Source organism: Pristis pectinata, chromosome 31 (genome assembly GCF_009764475.1).
Source record: "Pristis pectinata isolate sPriPec2 chromosome 31, sPriPec2.1.pri, whole genome shotgun sequence".
Classification (NCBI taxonomy): Eukaryota; Metazoa; Chordata; class Chondrichthyes; order Rhinopristiformes; family Pristidae; genus Pristis; species Pristis pectinata.
In genome coordinates, this window is record NC_067435.1 from 10,416,202 (window position 1) to 10,433,546 (window position 17,345).

The following is a 17,345-nucleotide window of genomic DNA, read 5'->3' on the forward strand; positions in this document are numbered from 1 at the left end:
TCCTTCATTCACTGTGGCTTCCTCGAGAATTAGTCTTGCTTTCATTTACCCGACAACATGGAAAATGAGGACAAATTTCTCTATGACTCTGTGACTCTACCTGGTGAAGTCATGGAGTTGTAGAGATATAGACAGCAGCAGGCCTTTCGGCCCACTGAGTCTGTACCTACCAGCAACCACCCATTTACACTAATCCTTCTTTAATCCCATTTTTTAATTTTCATCAACTCCCCCCAGATTCTACCACTCACCCACATACTAAGGGCAATTTAAAGCGACCAATTAGCCTACTAACCCGCACATCTTTGGGATATAGAGGAAACCGGGGCACCTGGAGAGAACCCACGTGGCCACAGGGAGAACGTGCCATCTCCTCACAGACAGCACCGGAGGTCAGGATTGAACCCGGCTCTCTGGTGCTGTAAGGCAGCTGCTCTGCTGGTTGTGCCACTGTGCAGCCCTACACATCAGTCCCCACCACATCAGTCTACCCTCAGTCATCAGTAAGGTGATAGAGGTTGTAGGCAACAGTCTATTAAACAATACTTACTCACAAATAAGCTTTTCACCAATGCCCAGCTTGGGTGTCACCAAGACCACTCACCTTAGTCCAAACACCTACAGAGCTGACGTGAGCATTACTGCCCTTGACATCAAGGTAGCATTTGATTAAGTGTAGCATTAAGGAGCCCTGGTAAAACTGAGGTGATTGGGCATCGAGGACATACTTTAGTGATTGGTTCTACCCCTCATTAAGGACAACGTTTGTGGTTGTTGGAAGTCAATCATCCCAGGACGTTGCTACAGGAGTTCTTCGGGGAAGTGTCCAAGGCACAAATATCTTCAGCCAGTTAGTTAATGACCTTCCATCCATCACAAGGTTGGAAATTGTGAGTGAACAATGTTCAGTTCTTATACAACTGCTCAATATGTAAAGCAATCCACACCTGCACGCAGCACATCCTAGACAACTTTCAGCTATGGAATATTTGCACCATACAAGCACCAGGCAAAAAATGTCTCCAAGTGAGAGAGTCCAACATCATCACCACCACTTAGTTCTCCACCACCAACATCTTGGTGGTCACCATTGGCGGGTAACTTGTGGACCACTCACATAAATACAGTTGTTCCAAGAACAAGTTGGGGGCTGAAGACTTAAGAGTTAATTCATATGAGATTCTGACAGGGTAGACAATGAGGATGTTCCCCTTTGTGGGAAAATCCAGAACTAGAGAGCACAATTCCAAAGTTAGAGAGTTTCCCACCGAAGATGGAGAAAAAGAGGAAATTCTTCTCTTTCGGAGAAATTGGTTGGCTAATTGGTCACTGTTAATTGCCCCAGAATATAGGTGAGTGTTAGAATCTGGAAGGCATCGATGGGATTGTGGGAGAATAAAATAGATTTCGTGTAGGATGTATAAATGGGTGCTTGATGATCAATATGAATTAAGTGGGCTGAATGGCCTGTTTCTGTGCTGTGTGACCATATATCCCAGAGAGCTGCGAGTTATTGAAGATATTGAAGATGGAGATAGAAGGACTTTGGGGGGTTAAGGGTTATGGGATAGAGGCAGGAAAGTAGAGTTGAGACCATGTTCAGATAATCCGCGATCTTACTGAATGGTGAGGGGCTGTGTAGCCCACCCATACCCTACTACCAACATTCTTAGATTCTTTATGTTCACAAACATTATCAAGGAGGTTTTCATACTGAAGCTTATGGCCTTCTATGTCAGAAGTGTGGTGGAATGCCTGCATTGGCAGTTCCAACAACTCTCAAGAAGCTCCACACCATCCAGGAGAAACCAACCCCAATTGTCTGGCCTTCCAGAGAGTGAACCCATGGAAAGCATCTGGCTTGGACAGTGCCCCCGGCGGCGTCCTCAGATCCTGTGCTGATCAGCTGGTGGGGGTATTTGCAGATATTTTTAACCTCTCCCTGCTTCAATCTGAGGTTCCCACCTGCTTTAAGAAGACCACTATCATCCCGGTACCTAAAAAAAACAATGTGCCTAAATGACTACCGCCCAGTGGATCTGACATCCACCATCATGAAGTGGTTCGAGAGGCTGGTCATGGCATGCATTAACCCCAGCTTCCCAGAAAAACTTGATCTACTGCAAATCACCTTCCGTCAAAAGAGGTCTACAGTGGACGCCATCTCCCTGGCCCTATACTCATCTCTGAAGCATCTAGACAGTAAAGACACCTACGTTAGACTATTGTTCATTAACTACAGCTCCATCTTCAATACTATAATTCCAAGCAAACTCATCACAAAACTCCCAGACCTTGGACTCAACACCTGCCTTTGCAACTGGATCCTTGACTTCCTGACCAACAGACCGCAATCAGTAAGGATAGGCAGCAACACATCCAACACGATTATTCTCAACACTGGTGCCCCACAAGGCTGCGTCCTCAGCCCCCTATTCTATTCCCTATACACTCATGACTGTGTGGCCAGATTCTGCTCTGACTCCATCTACAAGTTTGCAGATGATACCACTGTTGTAGACTGTATCTCAAACAGCGATGAACCGGAGTACAGGAAGGAGATAGAGAGCTTAGTGGAATGGTGTCATGGCAACAACCTTTCCCTCAATGTCAGCAAACCAAAAGAGCTGGTCATTGACTTCAGGAAGGGGGATGGTGCACTCGCTCCTGTTTACGTCAATGGTGCTGAGGTCGAGAGGGTTGAGAGCTTCAAGTTCCTAGGAATGAACATCACCAATAGCCTGTTCTGGTCCAACCACATAGTTGCCACAGCCAAGAAAGCTTACCAGCGCCTCTACTTCCTCAGGAGGCTAAAGAAATTTGGCATGTGCCCTTCGACACACCAACTTTTATCGATGGACCATAGAAAGCATCCTATCTGGATGCATTGCAGCTTGGTATGGCAACTGCTCTGCCCAGGACCGTAAGCAACTGCAGAGAGTTGTGGACACAGCTCAGCACTTCACAGAAACCAGCTCCCCCTCCATGGACTCTATCTATACTTCTCGCTGCCTCGGTAAAGCAGCCAGCATAATCAAGGACCCCACCCACCCCGGACACACTCTCTTCTCCCCCCTCCTATCAGGCTGAAGATACAAAAGCCTGAAAGCACATACCACCAGGCTCAAGGAAAGTTTCTGTCCCACTGTTATAAGACTATCGAATGGTTCCCTAGTATGATAAGACAGACCCTGGACGTCACAATCTACCTCGTTATGACTTGTACCTTATTGCCTACCTGCACTTCACTTTCTCTGTGGCCGTGACACTTTATTCTGCATTCTGTATTGTTTTACCTTGTACTACCACAATGCACTGTGTAATGAATTGACCTGTACAATCAGTATGCAAGACAAGTTTTTCACTGGACCTCGGTACATGAGACAATAATAAACCAATTCCAATTCCAACTCATCCACCAATCTAATCATTCCCTCCCTCCGACACCAGAGCACGGTGGCTTTAGTGTTTCCCACCTACAAAATGCACTGCCGTTAGTCACCTAGGCCACTCTGACAGCACCTCCCAAGACCACGACCTCTACCACCAAGAAAGACAAGGGCAGCAGGTACAAAGGAACACCACCACCTGGAGGGTCCCCCTCCAGCTTGCATACCACCCTGCCTTGGAAATATATCACCGTTCCTTCCCTGTTGCTAGGTCTGTGTCATTGAATTCCAAATCCAGCAGTACTGTGGGGCCACCTTCATCACACAAACTGCAGCAGTTCAAGAAGGTAGCTCACAAATACCTTCATAAGGGCAATTAGGGAAAAGCAATCAATGCTGGCCTTGCTGGCAATGTCCAGATGTTACAAATGAATAAAAGTACAAATCAGGAGGCACAGCAGTGGCTTCAGTGAGAGTTATGCTTGCTAAAGTTCATTGAAACTCTGTTTGCCATTTGTCCAAACTTAAATCCCATTGCCCCGGCCATTAACTAGGCACGGTGGTGTAGCGGTTAGCGTAACGCTATTACAGCGCCAGCGACCTGGGTTCAATTCCGGCTGCTGCCTGTAAGGAGTTTGTACATTATCCCTGTGTCTGCATGGGTTTCCTCCGGGTGCTCCGGTTTCCTCCCACATTCCAAAGACAAACGAGTTAGGAAGTTGTGGGAGTGCTATGTTGGTGCCGGAAGCGCGGCGACACTTGCGGGCTGCCCCCAGAACACTCTACGCAGAAGATGCATTTCACTGTGTGTTTTGATGTATGTGAGACTAATAAAGTAATCTTATCCTATTTTTCTTTACATTACTGAAATTCAGCACATCTTTATGAACATCATCTCCAGATTCCAATTGGTATCACTGTCTATATTTACACATTTTTGTAACACACAGGGTATTTCTCAGACACTCTCTCTGTTGTCATTGCCTCTATCATTGCAGGGTATATTTTGAAAACTAATCTTGCCACAAAAACAAAGGATGGAGCTTAGGCATGCATTACTTTTTGAGCAATGTTACAACAACCAAGCTGATCTGAGATGATAGGAAATGTGGCTTCCAGTTGCCCAACACTTCACAGGAAAAGGTTTCTGCAAGAAAACTAATGTTAAGTTCACCTCGTTTATCAGTTCTCTACAGATTTCAGATTAACTCAAACCATTTATAAAGCCTAGAAGTTTGTTGGCAGGAATTGAGCCAAGATCCTTGTAGAGATGCTTGTCTCCCTGATGTTAGAAGGATGCTCCGTCTAAAAGGAACAGAAGAGTTTCCAACCCTGAGGTCGGAAGACAAACCTGACGAAGCAAAATTAAAAAGGAACTGTAAATGTTTCATAATCTCCAGATGTCCCAAAACACTCCACAGCCACCAACGTCCCTCAGAAGTGTAGTCCCTGGTGTAATGGTGGGTGCAGCACCCAATTTGTGCACAGCAAGCTCCCACAAACAGCAATTAAGTAATGATTACATGTTAGTGTGGTTGATGTAAAATAAATATCGTCCAGAACACCTGTTCTTCTTCAAAGCTCTATTCATTTCTATGCACCTGAGAGAGCAGATATTAAAATGATGCCCTGTCTGTGCTTTCAAGCAGGGTTAAGGGATCCCATTAAAATAGTTTGAGGGGAGCAATGAATTCACCTCAGTGCTCTCTCCAAGATTTATCCCCCCAAACAATCAACTTCAAAAAATCCTTTGAAAAGTTCATCACTGCTTTTAAAGGGCTCCAGCAGTTCTAAAATGATTACAGAAGTGTGTCTTTTTTCATGCTGCACCCTTCTTCAATATAGCACAGAAATAAAAGTGCTCCTGAGAAAGGGGAACTTGACAAACAAATAATACTTAATCTGTGAGTCATGCCTAACTATAAAGGAAGCTGCAAAACTAGCTTCGGCTGAGACAAGAATACTTAAAGGCAGCTCATCTATCTTATTGTAAGTGAGAGCAAAATACTAGATACTGACAATCAGAAATAAAAGCAGGTGATGGATTTACTCTAGAGCTTCAGTCTCATTCCTTCATCTAACCCAGTTTTGCAACCTCTATGGCGTTGTGCATTTAGTGCATGCATTCACAGATCAATTTCTCCACCTACACTCCTTACCACACCAACCCCAGGGGAGTTTTATATCCCAAGAGCTGTAGATCAACAAGCAGTCGATTCACACGCTGCACAAACCAAATTCCAAGCCAAACGTAAGAGTAATGAAAGAACACAGGGTACATAATTTACATCTTACCTACTAAAGTATCTAACATGGAGTCTCACCCAGAAATTTTACTCCAAGATCCACTGCACGTATTGACACATTTGAGGAACTTTTTGCATCAATCCTAGATTCTCCATTGGAAATATTCAATTTTCCTCACTAACTGCCTTTACTGTGGTTATTGGTTAACAGTGAGAAATGCATTTCCACCCTCAGCTTTTACAGTCTCACAAAGTGTTCTGCCAATGATGAGATTCTATCAAAGTGTAGCTTTTGCTGTAATGTAAGAACATGGCAACCAACCTGTTAACAAAATTGTCCCGCAAAAAAGTGACCCGAGTATCCTTTATACAATTATATATATTGCCCAGAACACTGGAAGGAACTCTGTTCTCATTGAGTCGGACCTTGTCAGTCCCATACTCCTAACATTGGAATTGGAATTGGAATTGGAATTGGTTTATTATTGTCACATGTACAGAGGTACAGTGATAAGTTTGCTTTGCATACCGTTCATACAGATCAATTTATTACACAGTGCATTGAGGTAAAATAATAACAGAATGTAGAATAAAGTGTAACAGCTGCAGAGAAAGTGCAGTGCAGGTAGACAATAAGGTGCAAGGTCATAACGAGGTAGATTGTGAGGTCAAGAGTCCATCCCATCGTACTAGGGAACCATTCAATAGTCTTATAACAGCGGGGTAGAAGCTGTCCTTGAGCCTGGTGGTACGTGCTTTCAGGCTTTTGTATCTTCTGCCCGATGGGAGAGGGGAGAAGGGAGAATGTCCAGGGTGGGTGCGGTCTTTGATTATGCTGGCTGCTTTACTGAGGCAACAAGGCATAGAGTCCATGGAGGGGAGTCTAGTTACTACCCTCCATCTCTACTTCTCAATTTCAACTCCACATAAGGGTCTTGCTGGGTTTTACAGATTTTCTCAGTTGTTTTCAGGAATGGAAAGTCACTGGACTCCACATGGATTCCAACAGCAACGTCTCCTCATACTTAACTTCCCAGTGTTATACCAGTGAATTGCCCCTCTGATCCTATGCCAGATCAGACCTGTGCATGGTCCAAGACTGTACTGATTGCAAAGGGTCTGCAGATTGAGAGACAAAGGGAAATGCCAGTTTTTTTGATTTATCTTGCTTTTGGTTTAACATTTTTAATTACTACAAATGTTGATTTGCTTATTTGTTCATATTCAGGAAAAGGTTACTTTTCAATGTCTTTAATAGTTGTATTTTTAGCTTGTTGGAGACATTTCAAACCTATTAAAATACCCCACAGTCAGAAAACCCCCACCCCTAGTTTTGCCAGCACCCAGGAGCAGAGTCTTCACACTTTGTTGTCTTTCAAATCTCAGGGGTGTGGAAGGCCAGTGTGATAGCCCCTCAACATCTGACCCAGAAAGGAGCAAATGGGGTTGGTGATTCCACACTTGGAGTATTGTGCACAGTTTTGGTCGCCCTGTTACAGGAAAGGCCTCATTAAACTGGCAAGAGTGCAGAGAAGATTTACAAGGATGCTGCCAGGGCTCGAGGGCATGAGTTATATGGAGAGATTGGGCAGGCTAGGACCTTATTCCTTGGAATGTAGGAGATTGTGCAGTGACCTTATGGAGGTGTATAAAATCATGAGGAGTGTAGATAGGGTGAATGCACACAGTCTTTTTCCCAGGGAAGAGGAACTAAAAACTAGAGGGCATAGGTTTAAGGTGAGAGGTGAAAGACTTAAAAGGGACTTGAGGGGTAACTTCTTCACACAGAGAGTGGTGCGTATATGGAATGAGTTGCCAGAGAAAGTGGTTGAAGCAGGTACAATAACAACATTCAAAAAACATTTGGATAAGTAAATGGATAGGAGGGTTTAGAGGGATATGGGCCAAATGGAACCAGCTTGGTGGGCACCATAGTCAGCATGGATGAGTTGGGCTGAAGGCCCTGTTTCCATGCTGTATGATTCTATAACATCTGGCCCAGGCAGGTGCAAATGCGCAATGATTCCAATGGATTGGGTCTAGCACGATCCACACCAATGCAACCAAATTTCAGCATACATATTGAAGACTTACAATTGAGTTTGACTACCCTGCCTGCAAGTTTTGCCGTCCATCAAAGAGAGCAGACCTGGGCTGTACCTCATCTGAAAACTAAGAATCCAACACTACCAAACTCCGGCCTGAAGCATCTGATTTTGTGCTGTTTTCTCTGCAGTGGGTTCTGATGCAGGAGGGTAACCCATTGAACTACAACATATACAAGAAAAGAAGGCATCCATTGAAGTTAGAAACCCAACACTGTTGCAATACACTTAGCCAATTGCTTATTCTTGTGGTTCAATCCCATTTAGCCACCCCATATAGCTTCATTCTCCATTATTAGGGAGAATTATTGTGGACCTTAAATACTTTCCTTGGACATTGCATCCCAATCTCCTCCTTGGTCTTCCTCTCCTCTTCAATCCCATTCTTCACAATGATATTCAAGAATGTATTCAACATTACAACCAAACCAAACACTTCTGTACAGCCACTCCTCTCCAATCATTGGACAATTCTCAGATTGATTGGACTCCATTTCACAATTTGTCATAAGCCCTGGCTTGTGGTCAGAATGGATTGGCAATGGTTGTCCATTGACCACTTTAGTCAAATGAGTAGGTGGTTTATTAAACCAACCGAGTATCGGGGATGTGAGGAATAGTTTGTGACCAAAGTCCAATGCAACATTTCTGATTGAGATGTTTAATTGCTGCTGAGATTGATCCAAATAATGCCAGATTCAGGATCTAAGAATGATACTGCACAGAGGGAGGCCATTCAGCCCACCATGACTGTGCCTGCTGATATCCCACTATGCTCCATTCCCATTCCTAGCAACAGGGCCTGGTCTTGCTGGGTTTCCCAGCAATAACCCGGGGGAACAGTTTCCACGGTCCTACACCAGATCACACCTGACATGGAATTGGAGATCCCACTGATTATAAAGGGAATTCAAGGCCATTGGTTTAGCTGATGAAAAAAAAAGTTAAATAATTCCACTTAATTTAATGTTTATTTGTTTTTGGAGTCATGAAGCGATACAGCACGGAAACAGGCCCTTCAGCCTATCAAGTCCACACTAACCATCAGCCACCCATTTACACTAATCCTACATTAATCCCATTTCTTTGTTCTCCCCACATTCTCACCAAATCCTCCCAGATTCTACCACTCACTTACACGCAAGGGGCAATTTACAGCGGTCAGATAACCTATCAACCAGCACATCTTTGGGAAGTGGGAGGAAACTGGAGCACCCAGGGGAAACCCACACGGTCACAGGGAGAATGTGCAAACTCCACACAGACAGCACTGGAGGTCTGGATTGAACTCAATTCACTAGAGCTGTGAGGCAGCAGGTCTACAAGCTGTGCCACTGTGCAGCACAAGGTTATGAACATTTTAATGTATTTTTTGATATGCCTAATTTTTAAAAAATTATTTATTTCATTTTTATTACAGCTGGCAAACCTTGGGTTCACTCATTTAATTGAAAACTAAAGGAAATGTTGGAAATCTGAAATATAAACAGAACATGCTGGGAACACTCAGCAGGTCAGGCAGCACCTGTGGAAAGAGACATAGAGCTAATGCTTCAGGTCAAAAACACGTCAAGGCTGCCTGACCTGCTGAGTGTTTCCAGCTCCCCTTGCTGTTTTTGTTTACATATGTAACACTGGGTCTTGTTAGTCCAGCTGATCTCACTTCCTTTACTCTTCATCCTAATAGCCCAGTAACTATTTTCCTCTGAATATTGACCGAAGCTCCTCTCTAAAGTTGGAGTCAAACTGCTTCCACCCTTTCTCAGTAAATGCATTTCACATCGCAATGTGCTGCAAGAAAATGGGTTGCAGGGCTGGCACAGCAGGTAGAGCTGCTGCCTCGAAACTCCAGAGTCCCGGGTTCGATCCTGACCTCCGGTGTTGTCTGTGTGAACTTTCTAAGTCCTTCGGTTTCCTCTGAGGGATCCGGTTTCCTCCTGCATCCTAAAGATGTGCTGGTGGCTTCATTGGCCGCTGTAAATCACCCCCAGTGTGGGTTAGTGGCAATATAATCAAAGGGTGGTTAATGAGTGTGTGGGAGGGGTTAAATTGCAAGGCAAATTGCTCCGTGTGTGGGTGAGTGGTAGAATCTGGGGGGAGCTGCTACATAATATGGGATCAGTGTAGCAATGGTGCAAATGGGTGCCTGATGGTCTGTACCAACTCAACGGGCCGAAGGGCCTGTTACCATGCTGTGTGGCTCTATGACTCAGTTACAATTTTAAGGTGAAAGGGGAAAGATTTAAAGAGGACCTGAGGGGCAAGTTTTTCACACAGAGTGTAGTGGTTATAGGGAACAAGCTGCCAGAGGAAGTGATAGAGGAAGGTACAACTACAACGTTTAAAAGACATTTAGACAGGTACATGGAATAGGATAGACAAGATGAGATAAGAAATCTTTATTAGTCACATGTACATCAAAGCACACAGTGAAATGCATCTTTTGCGTAGAGTGTTCTGGGGGCAGCCTGCAAGTGTCGCCACGCTTCCGGCACCAACATAGCATGCCCACAATTTTCTAACCAGCACATCTTTGGAATGTGGGAGGAAACTGGAGCACCCGGAGGAAACCCACACAGACATGGGGAGAACGTACAAATTCCTTACAGACAGTGGCCGGAATTGAACCCAGGTCGCCGGCGCTGTGATAGCGTTACGCTAACCACTGCACTACTTTGCCAGCCCCCAATCAGATAGGGGCCAAACGCAAGCAAATGGGTCTAGCTCAGGTAGGAAACAGTCAGTGTAGACGTTGGGCTGAAGGACCTTGTTTCCGTGCTGTATAACTCTATAAGGGGGGCAGAAGGGAGCCGGCATGGACTCAATGCACTGAATGGCCTCCGTGTGTTGTAAGTAAGTAAACATTCTCCCATGTTTCCCTGGGTGTTTCATCGAGTGCTTTAGATCTAATTACCGGCCAGGTCAGAATCTGAGGGGTGACCCGATAGAAATATATAAAATTATGAGAGGCATTGACAGGGTAGACAGTCAGGGTCTTTTTCCCAGGGTGAAAATGACAAATATTAAAGGGCATAGATTTAAGATAAGAGGGGGAAAGCTTGAAGGAGATTTATTAGGCACTTTTTTTACACCGAGAATGGAAGATGCCTGGTGTGCCAGGTGTGGTAGTGGAAGCAGATACGATAGCAGTGTTTAAGAAGCATTTAGACAGACACATGAATAGGCAGGGAATAGAAGGATATGGACCATGTGCAGACAGATGGGATTGGTTTAAACTGGCATCATGGTCAACACAGACATGGTGGGCCGAATGGCCTGTTCCTGTGCTGTACTGTTCTACGTTCAGTGGACACATTGCTCCTTATTTGCTCCCTTTGAACTCTTCATAACTCATTACAACTCTGTTGGTTCTCCTGTTGAACCTCATCTGCTCTTGGGAGAACGACCTCTGCTTCTCCAGGCATTCCATGTTATCGGTCTCTCACCCCAGGACCATTCCAGTAAAGTTCCTCTGTTCCTTCTCCAAAATCTTCCTTCAAGAGTTCTGCACAAAGTTCAGTACTCCATCTGAAGCCCAACCAGAGTTTAATGAACATAGAACATAGAACAGTACAGCACAGGAACAGGACCTTCGGCCCACAGTGTCTGTGCTGAATATGCTACCAAATTAAACTTAATCTCTTCTGCATGCACGTGATCCATATCCCTCCATTCCCTGCATTTTCATGTCTATCTAAAATCATCTTAAATGCCACAATTCATCTGCTTCCATAGAAGATAAGTAAGGTCCATAATGACAGACTTTTAGATACTGAGGGAATCAAGGACAATGCAGTCAGTGCAAGAAAGCTGCATTGAGAAATAAGATCAGCCGTGATCTTATCTAGTGACAGAGCAGGCAAAAGAGGCTAAATGTCTACTAAGGTGTTCTGGGCCGCTGAACAGGGCATGTGATTAGCAGAAGAAGCAGGGACCCCTTTCCACTCCAGTAGCATTGCTGTAAAGGTGTTGCTATACATACCAATGTGAATCATTCACAATGCACTAGATTTAATCTACATTATCATGAAAGATAACTACCATTAGATTAAAGAATGATGCTTAATTGCAACTAAGAATTGCAATGACACTGCAAAACTGCTAATACAGTTTACTCCTTGACACCTATGACTCAATGCATAGCTTGCTTGGCTGTGAATTGGAAGGTTATGAGTTCAAGTCCTACCCCAGAGATTTAAGTCTATGATGAAACCAGTACAGCTTCAATTCAGTGCAGTAGACCTACCAAATGAGACATCAAACTGTGGTTCTCTAATCTCTCAAGTGGACATATCTATCTTATGCTGTTACAAAAGGAACAAGTTCCCTCAACTAACTTTGGTGTTACAGCCCCTTTCACTCTTCAGCATGCAGATTGGGATCGTAGTGTACTCAAATTGGTTGCTGCAGTCTTTATCTTATGTTGGATCAGTGACAACACTCCAAAAGCATTCAATTAATTCACGGTAAGGCGCTCCGAATCCATCTCGAATCACCAAAGACATTATAAAAATCCAATTCATTCAAACACAAGTACACAAATAATAAAGTATTGGAAAATGCAGTGACCCAAAGCTGAAACACGAAGCTTTCTGGAACATCACCATCTTCCTTGACTCTCTCATCTGCCTACACCCATTAAATGCAACCTCATTATCCCATCATCAAGTTCACTCATTAAGCAAAGGCCGTATAGGAAACTAAATGTTTCCTGAGAAAATCTCCCCTTAAAAATAAACTGATTAAATCTGTCCTCATGTTGTGCCCTAATAAGAGAACTGGAGTTTCCTAATGACAGAAACTCACTTTTTTAAAATGTTTCACGAGATCTGGAGAGGCCATCTGCCCTTGAGAAGGTGGTGGTGAACTACATTCTTGAACTGTTGCCGTCTTCCAGCGAAGGAGCTCCCACAGTGCGGATGGCGAGGGAATTCCACCAGTTTTATCCCACAACAATGATGAGACAGGGAAACATTTTCAGATCAGGATAGTGTGGAGGGGAACCTGCAGTTGATGGCGTTCCAAACACCTTTGTCCTTCTAGAGGTTAGAACTCGTGGGTTTGGCAATGGAAAAAGATGTTTTGGAATATCAGAGACTGTCTATGCCGTGGATCATAATGGGTTTGCTGGATCTTTGCCGTTTGTTGATCTTTCAGCAAATAAGGTATTTTTTAATCCGATTGCATGTGGGCAAATGTAAGTCACAGACATGAAGAGGAAAGAAAATCATTTCAAAGTTGTTTTTTTCTTTTATGTTAAGCCTCACGACTGAATAAAACTGACACCAAAGAAAGCAGAGGTTCTTCGAACACCTGCTGCATTGGTCGAGAGATTTGGAACAATTGGACGCAGGTTGTCTCTTACCTTGTTGTACCCCACAGACTAACCAACGCTTCATCCCCATTAAGCCACCTCACTTGGAAACCCCAGAGTCCTCGGACTGCTGCTGTCTCTGTCACAGGAGGTGGCGTCTCACGAGTGCCCTTCCAGCACTGTGCCTCTCTCTACGGAGCCTGTCAGTTTCTTGCCAAGTTGCAGCTCCAGCGCTACGCTGCCTCTCACGCCAGAGACTCATTTGACAATTTTGTTTGTGTCGACAACACCCAACCCCTCCGGTCAGGTGATCTCCACGGTTTGATTCAGAGGAAATACTTCAGCCTCAAACCTCATCATTTTTCTATCAGCATTGCTTCCTGTCAGCAGAAACAGGTCTTACAGAGAGTAAAATTCCCCTTGATTCTTAGAGATTAGGTTTGCCTCTTAGATTCACACTAAGTTTTGCAAATCATTTCCCAAAAGCTTCATGAGCAAATTCTACACACAGGAGTTTATTGTTCTGTTGTCATACTTTTCCCCAAGCTTTTATCCTTCTGAAGTTCCATCAATTGAATCTACATCCACTGTCCTTTAAGGCAACACATTCCAGATCCCAGCAAGGTGTTCAATTAAAAGAAAATTCCATGTCTTGGTGGAGACACAGGAGACTGCAGATGCTGGAATCTGGAACAACACACAAAGTGCCAGAGGAACTCAGTGGGTCAGGCAGCATCTGAGTCCCGAAATGTCGACTGTCTATTTCCCTCCATAGATGCTGCCTGACCCGCTGAGTTCCTCCAGTGCTTTGTGTTTATCTCATATCCTCTTTGGATCCCTGTTCTGTTGTCAACCATCTTGCCATTGGAAATAGTTCTTTACCAAAACTATTTATAATTATGAATGCTGCCTTAACTTCCTATATCCTTGTGTTCTTTTCTTCTGCTCTTAAGAGACCATTCATTGCATCTCTGGGGAAGTTGTTTCGGGACAGTAGGAGGCCATTCAGCCTTTTTGGTCTGTCCCACCATCCATGAAATCATGGTGGATCTGTCACCTCCCTCCACAGACCCATCTTTACCTCATATCCCTCAATACCTCCGGAAAGTAGGCATTTATCAATCTCAGATGTTAAATTAACAATTGGTGTCATACCATACACCACTTACCGACGAGACCGCCAAACTTCAACCATCTTGTAGAAACAGTTGCTAATATCACTCCTGAAGGTCCCTCCATGTAACTCGGACCTGGTTGATTTCAATTTTCTCATGCCCAGGAATACTGATGCAAAGTATAGAGGTCTAACTGTCATCCTCAGGCAACTGCTTCACTGTCAATTCAAACTTAAGCCCAGGCACATTCTGATGGGGGATCAGCACAGCACATCGACCAACCAAGTCATGGAGACATATTGCATCAATATAGACAACAATAAAATCTATTGATGTACCATCTGGACATTGTGCCATTGCAGAAGGGTGCTCATTAACATGTTTTGAACACTATGGGAGGAATTAAGCCCACTGTGCAAGAGAGATAGTTGATGAAAAGGTAGAAAGAATTGTCATCAACAACCCTGCTCCAAGTCCATTCAAATTTGTCATGCTAACTTACGCAGTGTTCAACTCTATCCACAGCTCCTCAGAAAATGAAGCAGTCCATCCCTCTGTTCAACAAGAACAGGGCAATATTCGGACAAGGACTAACACTTGCACTACACAAGTGCCAGACAATGACTGACTCCAACTATTGAGAATCTAACCATTTTGACATTCAATGGCAAGACCATTGACCAGTTCCCATTATTAACATCCTTGGGAGGGTCACCATTGACCAGAAACTGAACTGAACCAGTCATGTAAATACTGTGACTAAACAGCAGGCTGGGTGTCCTGAACTGTGACTCCTTTCCTGATACTCTTGAAGTTTTCCCACCATCTACAAGTCAAGTCAAGAGTGTAACAGAAAACTCTCCACTTGTCCAGGTAAATCCACTTCCACCCACACTCTAAAAGCTCAAAACCACCCAGAACAAAGCATATAATTGACACCTAACCCACCAACTGAAACATCTCTCCTCACCACTACTGGTGCACTGCATTTACTCACCCGGACCACTCTAACAGCACCTCCCAAGTCCTACAACACTGGACAAGACCAGTAGGTGCATAAGAACACTGCCACCTGAAGGTTCCCCTCAAAGTCACATGCCATCCCGATTTGGAAATATATCGCTGTTCCTTCATTGACACTGGGTCTAAAATCCTGGAATTCCCTCCCCAACAGCACCGTGGGAGTGTCTTCACCAGAGGGACCGCAGTGGTCCAAGAAGGGAGCTCACCACCGCTATCTCAAGGGCATTTAGGATTGACCAATGAATACAGGCCTTGCCAATAACACCCACATAAAAATGAAGACAAACACTATAAACTGTTTCCTGCCTCTTGCAGGTTTTGCGTTCTGAAGAACTCGAATCATTTCCTGCTCATCACCACTACCTTCTCTAATCTCACCTATCAAGCTGTTTAGAAAGACAAACAATAGACCCATGACTACATCTGCCCGAGACCAGTCAGAGTCCAATCCTGTTGGTGGAGTGCAGCCAGGAAACTTTCTCATGGCATCATGTTCAGATTCCACCAAGTATCAGGGACACCAGCAGTACACCACTACTCTCTGCCCACAGTTAGTGACTAGCATTAACCAGCGCTCAGTTAGCATTACAAAGCACAACCAAGAATATTCAAAAAGAAAAGAACGGTTTTATTGTGCCATTCACGACATCAGGAAGTCTTAATGCCTTTCAGCTAATGAGCTACTTTTGAGTTGTTTGCAACGCAGCAGTCAGTTTATGGACCGCAAGCTCCCAGAAAGAGCAAGTGATGACCGGCTGTTTCAGTGTGGGGGCAGCACAGTGGTGTGGTTAGCAGAGCTGCAGCCTTGCAGCTCCAGTAACCCAGGTTCAATTCTGAACCCCCTGGTGCTGTCTGTGTGGAGTCTGCACATTCTCCATGACTGCATCGGTTTCCCCCGGGTGCTCTGGTTTCCTCCCACATCCCAAAGATGTGGATAGCAGGTTAATTGGCTGCTGTAAATTGTCACTGGTATGCGGGTGAGTAGTGGAATTTGATTGGAGTTGATGGAAATGTAGTGGGGATAAGTTAGTATAAATGGATGCTTGAAGCTCAGGAAGGACTCAGTGGTCCAAAGTGGACAGAGATTCAGTTGATGGAACTTCAAAAGGGACTTGGATAAAAACTTGGGGGAAAATCTGACACTGGAGCAATGAACTCCTGGGCTGTTTGATTAAAGCTAGTAGCCACAGTACTTCCTCTAGAATAGCACCACAGCTCTTTAGCATCCACTGGTGATAACAGCCTGGGCCTTGATCTCTTCCAAAAGTCAGCACCTCTGACAGTGCTGCATTCCGTCAGTACTGCACTGGAATGTCAGTGTCTAAGCCTCTGGAGTAGATTTGATCCCACAGCTTTCAGTCTTGGAGGAAAGTATGCCAATCACTTAACTATGATGCAAATTACAGAAAAGGGCTATTTAGCCCATTAAGTCTGTGCCTGTGATCCTTTCCCCACATCTCTGCTCCCCCCAATATCTCCTCTTCCTTTCACCTTTATTTCTTCATCCAGCTTGTTCCAAAGTGCGTCGATGACACACTTCTCACCCAGGGAAGCCGTGTTGGAGACCAAGAGGATGGAGACACATTCAAATTCCACCATGGCAACTGGGGAATTTAAATTCAGTGAACTATAATAACCCTTAAATAAAAAAGCTTTATCATCAATAGTGATCATTGGGCTCAGAGACAGCAGTTAAGAGCAACAGCTGCTTCGGATAGGTAGAGTTGAGTCATACAGCACAGAAACAGGCCCTTTAGCTCATGAATCTGTGTCGACCGCTAAGCACTCATTTACACTACTCAACGTTTATCTCATTGTATTCCGCCTTTATTCCCATCAACCACATTCCCAGATTCTACCATTCACCTAGTCACCAAGGACAATTTACGGGTGAATTACTCTATCTTTGGCAAGTGGGAGGAAACTGGAGCAGCCGGGGGAACCCCACACGGTCACAGGGAGAACATGCAAGCTCCACGCAGACAGCACCGGAGGTCAGGATTGAACCCAGGTCGCTGGAGCTGTGAGGCAGCAGCTCTAATGGCTGCACCACTGGGACTGCATATGACTCCAGACCAATGACAATGGTTGGTTCTTGACTGCCTTCTGAAAATGGCCCAGCAAGACACTTTATTCTAAATTAAGAATAATTA

The 17,345-nt window shown here is 44.5% G+C and overlaps 1 protein-coding gene across 2 annotated transcripts in view; it reads right to left on the reverse strand.

Annotated features, from left to right (window-relative positions):
• The window catches only part of LOC127585051 (ras GTPase-activating protein nGAP-like), a 95,780-nt gene that overhangs the window by 50,063 nt on the left and 28,372 nt on the right, over window positions 1–17,345 (reverse strand). Inside the window, exon 1 of one of the 2 annotated variants that reach the window (XM_052042189.1) lies at window positions 13,106–13,300. The exons of the other annotated variant lie outside the window; for it this stretch is intronic. Within the exon in view, the coding sequence (XP_051898149.1) occupies window positions 13,106–13,145 (40 nt within the window). The 5' untranslated portion in view covers window positions 13,146–13,300. Of the gene's footprint in view, window positions 1–13,105; window positions 13,301–17,345 lie in introns of those variants that run through there. 2 annotated transcript variants of the gene reach the window in all.